Below are 13,574 nucleotides of genomic sequence, written 5' to 3' on the forward strand. Positions count from 1 at the left end.
AGTGCTCTATGGCACACATTCTCTCTGGCCCTGGCTCCCAGTCAAAGAGTGGGCTTGAGTACAAACATCCTGGCAACAGCAGGCACCAGTCAACAAGACCTGTCAAAGAGATGTCATTTCATATTTACCTTTTGTACTTTAGACACCTTTTAAGCATCTAGGTGACCCTTTCTTAATATTTCACAGGTGCAAAATGAAAACATCATGTTCTAACTACTTTTTCAACCAAGCCTATAACTAAAGAGTCTCCAGTTCCCTCAGACCTGTGGCCCAAAACATTTGCTATGGCACGTGTGACAGTCATTCGTGTCCTGCTGATATTAAGCTTTTTCCAACATAAGAAACTGTTTTCCACAATCCTGGCAAGTGGAAAAGAAGACATAAAGGGTAAGTAGGCTATTAACAGTTCATCCTGTGTTAACCTTCCCAGATCTCCAATCTGAACTTTCAATGGCCCATAGGGAGAAATAGAGACCTGCAGTAGGAGAGGTGTTCAAGACAGGCAAAAGTGAATCAATTAATTTTGAGAGCTGCAAAGAGCAGCATGATTCAAATTGCTGAAAGTCATATTCAGCCAAGCTCAGAAATTCCTGCTCCATGCAAGAACAGAAATCCTGGTAGAGCTACTGGGCATGCAAGCCTTGCTGAGAAACAATTCCTTCGTGTACACAGTGGGGGATCCTCTCTCTATGTAATATCATTGTAATTACAGATGCACTTAGGCTGCATAATGTTATGTGGGCCACCAAGGATGATTCAAGAGTTATTTTGTCCTGGGACAATAACCTGACAAAAGAAGAAACCAAGAAATACACCGTGAAGTATATTTTGAGTTATAAGTTCTTCAATACCACTAAGGAAAGGAAAGTAAGTCCTTCAGAGGTTGCACATAGTGTAAAGTGAAATAATATATCATATTATTCAGTAGATAAGTTTGCATAATTTCCCTTTCAATACTTAGAACTGTCTACCTTCACGGAGTTTCTTCTTCCTCCTCCTAGGAAAGACTGCAAGAGAAGGAAAAGAAAATACATCTTCAATTACACTCTGGTTTTAATGCTAAAGTTAAGACACAACTTTTTGCAAAAGAAACAGAAGACATAATTAAGGAGAGTGACTGGACAGAACTTACTTACAAGGCACCTCCAGGTCAGCTATTTCCTGCTTGTTGTTAGGATATCCAAGCATTTATGATAATTTCCTGTCTTGGAGAATTTCTGAAATCTCATCATTATCTTCTGCTACTTTTTATGTTTTTGTTCAGATATGTTAAGAATATGGTTCATAATACCTTGAGATAGTGCAGAATTATTTCCTTTATTAGATGTGTTCAGATTCAGAAAACTCCGGCTCTGCTGAGCAAGATGTCAGTATGACCCAAACACTCTTCTCATTTCCCTAGCAACTCATGTGTCATAAAGATTGCCTTCTGTATCACATGATTTCAGCAATTCTTAAAAGATCAGAGATTTTAATTTGTTTTTAAGTGGGTCAGTAAGGCTTTGGTGTCAGTAGTAGATGTGCTTCCCAATTTTCACAGTCTACAAAGCAGAAAGGCCTATTTTTTCTCAGATAGTACTTTTTCATGCTTCTAGAAATAAGCCAATATAATGGGTTTGTAAAGGCAACCATAATGTTGTTATTAGGAAATCAATGTACAATCAACATGACTCTTTCTTTTTACCATTTCTTTGTTGCAGTTTACATTCAGAATCTTTCATGCATCATATATAACATTTCTTTTTTCAATTGCACCTGGCACATCAAAGCAGAAGCTCCTGAAGATATCCAGATCTTTACCTCATACAGGTAAAGGATGTTTAGCAAAATAAGTATGAAACCATGATTTTGGACCTAAGTCTTTGATTTTAAAAAGTTTTATATTTCCTTCTCACAGACATGTAGGAAAGGTTTTTGCATGCCAGCAATATATAAAAAATGTAAGGAAGAAAAATATTGGATGCTATATGAAAGAAATACATTTCCAACCATCAAGGAAAATAAATTTAAACATAACTGTGAGAAATTTGAGAAATAGTTCAAGAGGACTGTCGTATTTCAAAGCTTTCACACCTCAGAAAATAGGTAAATATTGTCTATTATTGTATATTATGAAAATTTTATTTATTGGTTACTTCATGAAAAGCAAAAAAGGAAATAGGTGTGACATAGTCATAATATTAATTCTTACTATTTAGGCATTCATCTTAGTGTGAATGTTGCACAATGATAAAACAAAATGGATTAGGGCTGAAGTATTTTTAAATTTTTTTGTCTGATTTAATAACATTGTTTATCTATAATTTTAATTAAAAGAAAAGATAGGCTAATGTGAGGAAACAATTTATAAGCATTGCACCCTTGTTTCTCCATTTTTTTCTTTTCTATCCTTTTTTTATAATGCTGAGCAAGTGTGATTAAGAAAAAGAACAGAAATAATCACAAGTCTCACTTATAACCTGAATTTAAGAACATGAATATTCTCAAACATTAGTAGAATTTTTATTTATTTTTTAAGTTAAAAATATCTTGGCAGTTATTTTTAATTATCAACAGTTTTGAATGATCATATAAAATTACTTTTCCTAACTTCTCTGGGAAGTTTGAATTAATCTCATGGGTAAGAAATTCACCTGAAATTTAGCAAAGATTGCAGATTCAAATGCCTTTTAAGTCTTTAACATGTTGATTGTCTTCCAGACCTGTAACCTGGGAATCAGTCATAGCTCAAGGGATGATAAAAATTTAATTTAAAACTCTAAATATTTATTCTGAGTTAGATCTCATCTAACCTTTTCTAAGACATTAAAATTGTTTGCTTTACCTAAAGCTTTTCACTGCAATCAGAGCCAGCTATAATCTGACATATGACAAAAGGATGAAATGAAATTGCTGCCTATTCTTGACATCCTTACAGAAGGGAGAATGGTCTGGCAGCAGTATTTTAGAGACTAAACATAAAACCCCTGCTTCTTCCTCTTCTCATGGCTCATGTCTCTTTAGGGCTCATGGTGTGCCCCCACCCTCAAAGGCTGCTAGAGCAAGCACAGCAGCTGCAGGGACCCGTTCTGCTGCCACTCACCCTCTCTGGATTTTCTCAGAGTGCAGCCCTGTCATCCCCAGACCTCAGCGACCCTGTCTGCAGAAATTTGCCATGAACTTCTGCCTCTGCCGGGAGGGATTTTTCAGAAAACTCCAGCTGGAGTTCTTCCTTTCATAGAAATCCAGCAGCAGCTGAGAAGGACTGAGAATGCCTGGGTACTGAGAACACACTCAGCAGCCGTGCTCTAACACTTGCCATGCTAAAGAATAACTATAGACTTGCTTATATGAGTCCAGATATAAGGTGAATATATACATGAGCTGAAATCCTGGGGACTCAAATGTCCAATACTGTACTTCCTCCACAGCAAGTGCTTGCTTGCTCCTCTATAGGAGAGAGAAAGAGAGATATAAGCATCTGCAGAAATCTTCACGTATTGAATCAGACAATTCTCTGGGCAACAGGTTGTTCTGGGAAATTGTGGATGCCCCATCCCTGGAAGTGTTCAAGGACATGTTCAATGGAGGTTTGAGCGACCTGCTGTAATGGGAGGTGGCCCTGTCCATGCAGGGGGTTTGGAACTAGGTAGTCCTTAAGGCCCCTTAAAACCCAAACCCTTCTAAGATCCTATGAAGCCTTTATAAGTGTCCCCTCTGTAACCCCTCTCTGAGACATGAAATTCCATTTTTTAAAAGTAATAATACGAGGACTGAGGGTAGACAAAACACATGTATCCTACAAGACATGGAGCCAGTAGCAGCCTCAAGGTCTCCTCAACACCAACACTGACTCTGGAGAGGGCCTTCTTCTCCTTCCCTCTTTCTGCTTTTCCTAGAAAGATACATGGGAAACTCCAACTACGTCCCTTTATTTTGAGGTACTTACTGAACAGCAATTTCAAAGAAAATGTGTCACTCACTAGAATGTCTTTGGGCGTGGCAAACTCCAAAACACTCAGCTGTGTATTTTAAGGACTGATGTACTTTCATTTGTTTTACATCTGTATAAATTCAAGAAACAGCATGAGGTACAGAAGGTCTCTCTGCACTCTTTATTTTTCAGAGAAGCTGAACCCGCCAATCAACGTCTCAGTTTCCCTTGAAAACAAAAGTATTAAAATTCATTGGAAACCTCCACCTACTATTGGTTCAGCAAGGAAGAAGTGTTTTTTGTACCAAGTGAAAATAACAGATCATAAGGTAATCAGCTTCCCTGGTAGTACACTTAGTTTGTACAACATAACTTCCACAAAAACAAGGCATCCCTCAAACTTAACAGAATTTAATCTCAAACAAACTTTAAAGAAATCCCATTGTCTTTAATAAATAATACAATTTGTCTTTCTGAGAAAAATGAAAAATCAATACATTTTATGAAATCTTTCAGAGTCAGGCTTGCATTGAAATGAAGAAGTTTTTGTCTTCTATATTAAATTTGAATTGTACACTATTATCACATAGACTGTATTGACTTTTTTTGTTATAGAAAAAGAATATTGTCTGAAAGCTAGAAAAGGTTGTCAAGTAGCATGGAAAACAAGATTAGAATTTGAAATTCTGGTTAAGTCTGAAATCAACAAGCCAAAACTCAGTAATAAGGGAAATCTGATGATTAGGAAATTCAGGTCAAACACAAAATAAGGAATTAAATATATCAACACAAAATAAGGAATTAAAATATAGGAGTCATCACAGAAGAAAGAAGGCCTGTGGATTGCATTGAACCACAAACTAAGTCAACCATTTTGTGCTAGGCAAAGGTCAAATGTTATTTAAGTGTATATGACCAGCATGTCACATGTAAGATGCAGGTTGTGACTAACTTGCCCGTCTAGATGCTGGGTTTCCCCTGAAGTTTCATATTGTGCTTTGGGTACCACAAAATATTAATAGACACCAGAACTGGAAAAGCCTTAAAGGGAAGCGAAAGAACTGACACGGTGCACAGAGTCAAATCCACACCACATCAGTCAGTATGAAGAGAACAGCTCATGCTTTCCTAACAACAAGGAAGCAAAGATTCCATGTTTCTCCTTGTATGAGATTCATACTTTCTACTTCTTTGCAGCCTTTTAACATCACTTTTAACTTCTACAAGCAAGAGTTTTCTCTCTTTCTTATTACTTCTAAAATTTCTAACATTGTTTATTTATAGAAGTCTGCTTCAGTATTTAAAAGTGATTAGGGATTATTTAAAGATCCCTCTTCTTTAAATTCCACCACTCCATGTTTGGGCTTGATCTTTTGAAGTGATCTTTTTTTTTCATAGGCACAATTAAAGATATTTCAGGATAGCCACAAAAACAATGGATATTCTTCAGATGAAAAATGAAAGATTTTATTCTAACAGAGAAGCAAGTGTAGCAGACTACCCACACCAAAATCTTGAAACTTGCAGTTCCATAGTTACTGTGTTTATCCTATATGTGATGTGATAAAAAATGAAAGGGGAATCAGTGTTTTCAAATTCCTAATGTACTGCCATAAATGATACCTCCTTGTATCTTATCAGTTCCAGTCTCTTTTCATGTTCAGTTCTGAGTTTTAACACACATCAGATGAGAGTCAATTGTATCTGGACATAAGAACTTGTTCTGAAAATCTCTTCCTACTAGTTAGTTAAATAGTAGTATTTGACATCCCTAGTTTATATCTGTTTGAACTGCAATGTAAAATATTTTAAAACAATCCCCTAAACCTCTCTTGATAGATTGCAAATGTCACTGCAGAGAACTATAAGTATCCATTTCATAAGCCAGCAAAAAGATGTGCGGCACAAGTGAGGGTAAAGAAAGAGATTTGCATAGCAAACAAGATCTGGAGTGAGTGGAGTGAACCGGTGTTTATTCATGATGGTAAGTTATGTACTTACTACTCATTACTCTTTTCATGGGTTATGTTATTACCATTCAATATATTTACTTCATTATTGCCTCTTTTCTGCCCCAGGCTGGTGTTGGGGCAGAGACCTGGGGGTCCATGGCACACACCAGGCTCACACAGCTCTGCTGTAGGGAAGCAGAGTCCTTAGTCTGAGTTCTAATTCCCTGCTTTTTACGGAACTGTTGTCCTGACTCTTGACAGCCTTTAGGAAATAATAATGGTTAGCAGCTGACTAGGTCCTTACACCGTCATCCCTCCACCCTGTTGCCTTGCCCTGCAAAGGACAACCCACACATGTCTAAAAATACTTTCAACTGGAGTTAGTAAGCCAAGAAATCCACAAAAGTCCGACCATTCATCAAACCATATGGTCTTTAAGGACTAAGTCCAAAATGTCCCTTATTACACTGATGGAATAATTTCTTATCTGACAGTGATAGGAAATGGTTTAGCTCTTATTTAAATGTATGTGCTCTGGCCCCAACATTTCACTCGAGCACAAAGTAAACAAGAGCATTGCAAAAACAAAGTAAACAAAAGTATTGCAATACTTTTCCTTCAACCTCTATAAAGAAAACCCCTAACACTGGTGTACTTTCCATGATGAGAAAAATGTCTCCACATGCAGAAGCTTTCTACCATCAACGTAGGCAGAGGGGAAGTAGTACAGTGATGTGAGGCTGTATTTATAGAAAAAAACTTGTGTGTCAGCATGCAAAAAAAAAGCACAGTACTATGGGTAGTAAAACAAAACAAGGTAAGTGTCATTATTTAATAAAACAGACTGTATTTTGGAATATGTCCTATTGATCTTTGAGCTTCAAATCCCTATTTATCTGAGGACAGGAAATGCCAGGTGAGATGTTATTTTTTTGAAATGGGTTGAATGTAAATTCAGTTATAGAGTTTACTGGATACTGGATTCCTGCTCTATCAGATGCCTTATTGTATCCCACTGGTCTGCTGAAACCTTTTTTGACCTAAATTCGTCCATTTAATTTCAAAAGCATTCCACTTGGGAAATATCTGGAGAGAGAAACCTAATTGCCCTTCATTTTCAATGTGGTGAAGGAGAGAAATTTTCAGGCCATAAGAGTCTTGAATTCCTCTTTAGAGATTCCCCTTTCCTGTCACTAAAGACAGAGAGAGTCTAAGACCACTGCATGGCCTAGGAGGGGTCTGCCCAGTCTGTGTGCCTGGCATCAGGCTGCCACATCTGATGTGTAGATAGGGGAAATCAGAAGAGGGCCTCTGGGAGGAGGCATGTAGATTTATTTGTTCCCTGCCAGCCTTTCAGCAGAAGAAGGAAATGGAGTTGAGCAGTCACCCATTCTGGTTCCAGCTTACCAAACCTTTCTCTCAGCATCTGCAGTCTCCTTTAGCTGTTTTCCACACTGCTGCTTTCCCAGCTTCCTTTACAGCTGTTGCTGAGGTTTGAGAATCACAGCATGTTTTCTCCACTTCAGAAAAGTTTATGATGGACAAGACCCCCATGGCACATGAGCTGTAATATCTGCATGTGTTCAGTGCAGCAGGATGATTTACCCTGGAGCATACTGCACATGTGGTGCAGCAGTTCCCCTCCTTCCCTCCTTCCTACTCAGAAAGGATCAGTGGTTTTTATAAAATTAATATATGCAGTTATTCCATTGGAGGGTCAGGTGCTCAGCCAAATCTCTTTACATATCTCCTTTCATGCTGAGACAAATTTTTCTGTCCATTTTACTTTGTATTCTGTGGAAATTATTCTATCTGTTTCTAATTGGAAAGATGTATAAATGGACATTATGAAAGTAACCTGAAAAAACCACATCCATTCAATATTTTTGTTTTGAAATGTGTCTATTTTTCTGGTGTTACAATATCTCTTTCTACTGAAATTCTTGAAGAAGCATGGCATGACCTGCTTTCTGTTTGCTTCTCCTTGACATTCTACTGTTTCATCTAGGAAATGTGCAACATTTCTTTAAGAATGCATTTTAAAAAGGCATTTTAGCCTTAATTTAAAAAAAACCCCTTCATTTAAAAAAAAGCCGAAACATCAAAATGAAATAACATAATTCAAAACATAACTAAAATATTTGTTCTGAAATGTTCCTTTGACATGAAAAGAATTTGCTAATTTTCTCATGAGGAAAACATTAATTCTCCTTTGGAATTAGCATATGCCCTCAAAAAAAACCTTCACAATTTAACCTGAACTGAGCTGTTTACTATAAAAACTTTCTGCTAAAAAAAGAAATGTTTAATCAGCTTTATTCATATGTAGAAACTTGAAATAATTGGTCTAATTTTTAGAGCTGATGAGCATTCATAGATCACTTTGAAGTTTGTAGTAAATCAGAAGTGTTCTGCATTTTTGCAAACCAAGCCACTAGTTTTGGTTTCAAAGTTCTGTTATTTCTGTCAAACTTAAAGCATTTGCATCTGAAAAAAAACCCAAAAAACAAAACACCATGAAATGGTCTACCCAAAAGAATATATGTGCTTTTTCTTGCTGCTCTCCAAAAGGCAAGAAGTAAGAAAGCAGGAGAAGCAAACCCCTTTGTGGTTCAGCTGATGATAAGAACAGGACTTCCTCTTCTCCTGGGTGTGTGCACGATGTAGGGTTAGCAGAATGATGCAGAGAAATTACCACAAACTAAAAAAAATTCTACTACACAGTCCAGAGGTGGTTCAGAATAAGTTTTCTGAGCCTTCACCTCAGACAGCAAGAAGAAAGTAACTTCCTTTTCATCTTAAAGTGAATAAAGAGTAGTTTTGTACTTAAAGAAGATAAGGCATATTCTTATAAATTCTGCCCACAAGTTTCTGAGTGCTTTTCTTGGTTTCATATGAAATTTGTGGAAATAAATGGGTTCAAACTCAGAACTTTCATTCTTTTATACTTTGATTTTTAATCTAGATTGATCCTAACACCACTGGTTAACTGGCCTCAGACTATAAATATTTTAAGAACTGTCCTTGCCTGTTTTTCTTCAAAATACTTAGTTAAAACTAGTCCAAACTAATTGTGGTTCTGAAGCTAGATATTAAACAAGAAATAAAATTTCCCAGAAATAATTTCTGAGTCAACCAAATACATTGCTATTTTGGGTATTTTGGAGGAAGAAATGCCAGGTACAGAGTAGTAGTATTTGTTGAACAATAAAAATATGTATTGATGCCATTTCTTTAGGACTATGCCAAGCAGGGTTAAAAAGGTAAGTATAATAGAAACCAAATGCTGCTGCTTGAATCAAAAAGAATATTTTGCTTGAAAAAATGCTTTTATTTCTATCTTGCCTTAAATCAGTTACAGCTGTGAAGTGGTGAGGAGGCAGAAGAGGGGGACCCATGGTGTGTGGAGATGGGAGGTAGCAGCAGTAGGAGCTCAGGAGCAGCAGCAGAAACACCAAGAGCAGATGGACAGAGGGTTTCATCTCCAGAGGAGTCAAGGCTGTGTGGAAATATCCAGTGGCAGGACAGGCCATGCCCAGGATATGAGAGCAGAATTCCAGGAAAAGGAGGGAATGGAAGGAAGCAAGGGGAAGTGCTGGGCAAAGACAGCAGCAAGGCTGAGGGCTAGAAGGATGAAGGGGAGGAAGGAACAGTGCTGAAGTCAGAAGCCCTTTTCCCCTAAAAAAGTCTCCAGGAAATATTTCTTTAAATCTGTGACAGTTCAGGAATAGCAGAAATAGAGCAATATTTATCAGTCCATATGCAATTCATCAATTTATTAACTATCCTAGCCTCTCCCATATAATTAACATTACTTTTCCCTTTTTCTTTTTCTTTTTCCTTTTCCTTTTTTTTTTTTTTTAAGAAAAGACAGTGGATATCCTACTGTTAAGCCTCACATTATTTTGGCTTCTGGTTTTCCTTGGAGGTCTGCTGATATATGCATGTAGAAGGTAGTGTACATTTTTGATGATTGTATAAATTTCTGGTGGAAGAGGGGTCAGGATGAGAGTAAACCATACAATGGATAAAAGTCAAACACAGATTTTCTCAAGAAGCAGTTAATTGTTCCTTTCCAACTATTGTTCTAACAAACTAGTGCTTGATGCTATGACCTAGTGTAAGATACTGACACCTGTAATTCTTCTCTTACAGCTCCTACCACAGTCCCCACAGATCCAGTCTCACACTCTACTCTCTGATGTATTTCTGCAACTATAAATGACATTTTTAATCTTACTCTGCCACTCTATCTTCAATGTGACTCTACTCCATGCTTTCACAGATTCTGCATTCAAGGCCACCTCTATTAATCAGGCCAGAGATGAACTTCATGTCATGCTGTCCAATTTCATTTCATAATCCATGGGTGTTATGACAGTAGTCTTTCACTCTAAACTGGAGACTTTACTAGAAATAAAAAAGGGAAGTCAGGCTGGTGGAATGAATTTCCTTTGCTGTACTATTAATACCATTAGTAGAGCAAAGGGACAGTAGTGGCCCTGCACCCACCAGCAGTTAATGCTGCTAACTCTCTCTATGCCACTACTTTTCTGCCTGGCATCATAGGTCCCCTATTGACAGCTGCCTATGGCAGCAAAGGCTTTCTTGAACTGAGAAATAAACTTGTCCAGGATAGGATGATGACTCAAGATACCTTAGTATTTGGAAGGTGCAGTATGTAAGTAGAGCTTCTATTAAAAGTAAACTTATTATTTAATTAGTGACTAATCATTATTCCTGATTTGTATAAAAGAAATTATCAATTTTTAATTATGGAAAGAGTACATAGGAATAATTTTTTAAGCTACAGACACAGTAGCATGCCACAAGTTCTCACTTTGCTTGGAAATATTATTTATGTAGAAATCATAGGTTTTTTTATATATATCCAGTTCTTTTAAAACTCTTGCAGGTTAGAAACCAGTTAGGCTAAAGAAGAGCTAGTGAAAATGTTGAAAAAAGTGTCTACAGTGAAAAGAAAGAAAAAAAAGTTTTAATGGCTTTAGAAATAGCAGATGCCTGTCTTGGAACTGGAATATAAAGTACAAATATATATTATATTAACACCTGATCTGTTCCTGCAGACAAGAATAGTAGCGTGCCTGTATCACTGTCTTGCAGGTACAGATGCCTGGAAGTTTTAACCACACCTGTTCCGCATCCTTCAAATAATATCAAAGCGTGGTTAGCAGATGAGACTCACCACCAGGTAGTGTGTCTTGTTTCTCTTTTTTCTCTCACCACACTGACACGCATGACATTACTTGCAATTGGATGGTACAGCATTGCATTTGGAGCAGCATCTAATTAAAACAAAACAAAATAAAACAAAACAAAACAAGAAAACCAAAAAAAGAGGGAAAAGGTATGTACAGCATTTGTTGTGAGAACCGAATACCTTGTGGAGGTTACAGGACTGATGTCAGTAGACAGGATGGAGAAAATCCCCAGGGGACTAAAATGTCCCTTGTGCTCCAAGGTGTTTCAGCATATCCACACTCAGTGGAACAACATTTTAAGGAGTGATCACCCTGAGTCCCTGAGGAATAGTCATTATGGGATGTTATACATGTAAGCATGTCAGCCAGTTATCAAGGGGAACTTTTTGTGGTGATCTGCATGTCATTGGCTCTGCAGTAGCAAATGTGCAGATTCTTCTAGCAGGAAGGAGGAGGCTGCACAATGCACGCAATGTAATCTACCACAGCTGTGCCCCTGGTTCAGGACAAAGCCACAAGCAGAGGTGTTTACTTTGGAAGTGCTGATGCACTGTGAGCTCAGGTGCTTGTTTATCTCATGCCACATTACAAGTCTTTAGTCAACTTGGCAAAACAAGGACTAAATATTTACAGTATTTGGAGACTGTTGTTAATGGAGCTCCTTGGCTTGCACATTCAGTGTTTCTCATTGCTGTCATTGTGTGAGTTGCAAGGAAAAATGTGCTAGTCAGGCAGTAGTTTAGATCTGTGTAACTCCAGAAAAACCACACAGTGAACTGTGTGCTAGAAGGGACAGTAAGATTGCTTCTTACCTGGTTCTGCAACACATGAGAAGGCACAGGTGTGCCCAAATTATGATTTTTTGGTAGAAAGCACCACTGAAAAAGGAAACTGTAATGAGGGTTTCTCTGATCTGTGTGCTCAAAATATTTGTTCAGAGCCTCTGCAGGATTTCTGTAAATTTTACTCTATCCTGCCATATTATTATACTTACACTGCAATATCAAAATCTAGTAGAGCATTCAGCAATTTAACTAGTAATTTCCAGTGTGTTTTCTTATGCTGCTTTCTTTCCCAAGAGAAAGATGCATGCCTTCCAATATTGTGTTTTGGGGCATTTTTTAATAATATACCTACGTCGTTGACACTAACCACGATCATCTCAATCCAGGAATCATAATTTGAGTTGTGAGACAAGAGGAATGGGTTGTTTTGTTTAATCTTATCTTCTGAAAATGAATTTATGGGGAAAATTATGTGCATATTCTATATAATCAAATGACAAATTGAAAGATTGAAGTGTTTTGAACTTGCCCCTGGAGTTCATTCCACAAACCTTGGGCTGGGTCTCAGAGCAGACTGTGCTACTCCTCTTCACTGCACTCATCTTCTCAGAAAAGCTCAAGAGGTCCAGAACTGGCCTGAGGCCAAGTCTCATATTCTCAGGATTCAGAATAATTTCTATGGCACTTCTGGTCAATATAATTTGACCAAATTGGATGCTAAAAGTGCCATGTTGACCCTGAGCTCAGCTGGTTAAAGAGTATATTTATCACCTCTTCTGTGCTGAAGTCCTTCTCACCCATTTTTACCAGTAATTGCGAGCAAATTAATTGATAATACTCATTGTGGCTATGAATATGGACTAGAAGAACAAAGAATCATAACCAGCAGCTTTATATTCTGTATCACCCTTCGTGTTAGAACTGTGTAAACTGCTATGCAGGGGTCTTTGTATTCAAAATATAATCACAAAAAAACCTATATTTAATGTTGCTGACATTGAAAGAATTTATTTCTGCCCCTTAACTATTACAAACACTGAATAAACCTTTGACAGAAGACTTCAGCATAGCTGGGGAGTTACTGTCTGCATGATAGCAACAAATTACTGAGACAACACTGTGGTCTTTTGATTCAAGCAATTGTTGATGGCACAATGGTCATATCAGCCTGGAGAGTGACAAGAAATATAATTAAGGCTCAGAACAACTAAGTAAATTTGCCTGTGAGTAACTTGTAGATTGAGAGAGTAATTAATATAATCTTTGTATTCCAGTTGCAACAGAGTAAGCAATATGTCCTAATCCCAGATATATGCCAAATAAGTTGAGTGCTTGTAGAAATGCACAGAATTTTGAATACCAGTGAATGTGCATTTTATGCATAATGTAATTTTTATCCAACAGCAACATATGTCAATGCAAATGGAGATGAACTCAGAGGTTACTCTGGGAACACCAGAAGAGAAGAGAGATGAGAACATTTGACTGCAGAAATGTTTGAAGGAATACGTGTTTGAAGACCTATAGAGATGACATGCCTTTTTTATCTGTTGCAAGGTACCTTCCCATGAGGTGGACAATATTCCAACAGATCAAACAGCTGATATGGGAGTCTGTCTGAGCCAAATAACTTCTGCTCTGACAACATGCAACTCTTAAAATTAGCTTTGGATCGCAGACACAAAACACTATCTTGTAGTTT

At 37.4% G+C, this 13,574-nt stretch overlaps 1 protein-coding gene across 1 annotated transcript; it reads left to right on the forward strand.

The window, feature by feature from the left end:
* Nucleotides 1–284: 284 nt before the first annotated feature.
* Nucleotides 285–13,357, forward strand: LOC136571227 (interleukin-5 receptor subunit alpha-like). The gene is made up of 10 exons (XM_066571564.1): nucleotides 285–387; nucleotides 713–867; nucleotides 1,002–1,149; nucleotides 1,701–1,809; nucleotides 1,898–2,085; nucleotides 4,106–4,242; nucleotides 5,753–5,897; nucleotides 9,731–9,818; nucleotides 10,990–11,077; nucleotides 13,277–13,357. The coding sequence occupies exons 1-10, from the start codon at nucleotides 285–287 to the stop codon at nucleotides 13,355–13,357; spliced, it is 1,242 nt and encodes a 413-aa protein (XP_066427661.1).
* Nucleotides 13,358–13,574: the final 217 nt, after the last annotated feature.

Source organism: Molothrus aeneus, chromosome 2, assembly GCF_037042795.1.
Source record: "Molothrus aeneus isolate 106 chromosome 2, BPBGC_Maene_1.0, whole genome shotgun sequence".
Taxonomy (NCBI): Eukaryota; Metazoa; Chordata; class Aves; order Passeriformes; family Icteridae; genus Molothrus; species Molothrus aeneus.

Excerpts from the sequence above, each read along its gene's own strand:
- LOC136571227 (XM_066571564.1), top strand. The coding sequence starts at position 285 with ATGGCACGTGTGACAGTCATTCGTGTCCTGCTGATATTAAGCTTTTTC. Across the intron at positions 388-712 it reads TGGAAAAGAAGACATAAAGG|ATGCACTTAGGCTGCATAAT; the intron begins GTAAGTAGGCTA and ends TTGTAATTACAG. Across the intron at positions 1,150-1,700 it reads TACTTACAAGGCACCTCCAG|TTTACATTCAGAATCTTTCA; the intron begins GTCAGCTATTTC and ends TCTTTGTTGCAG.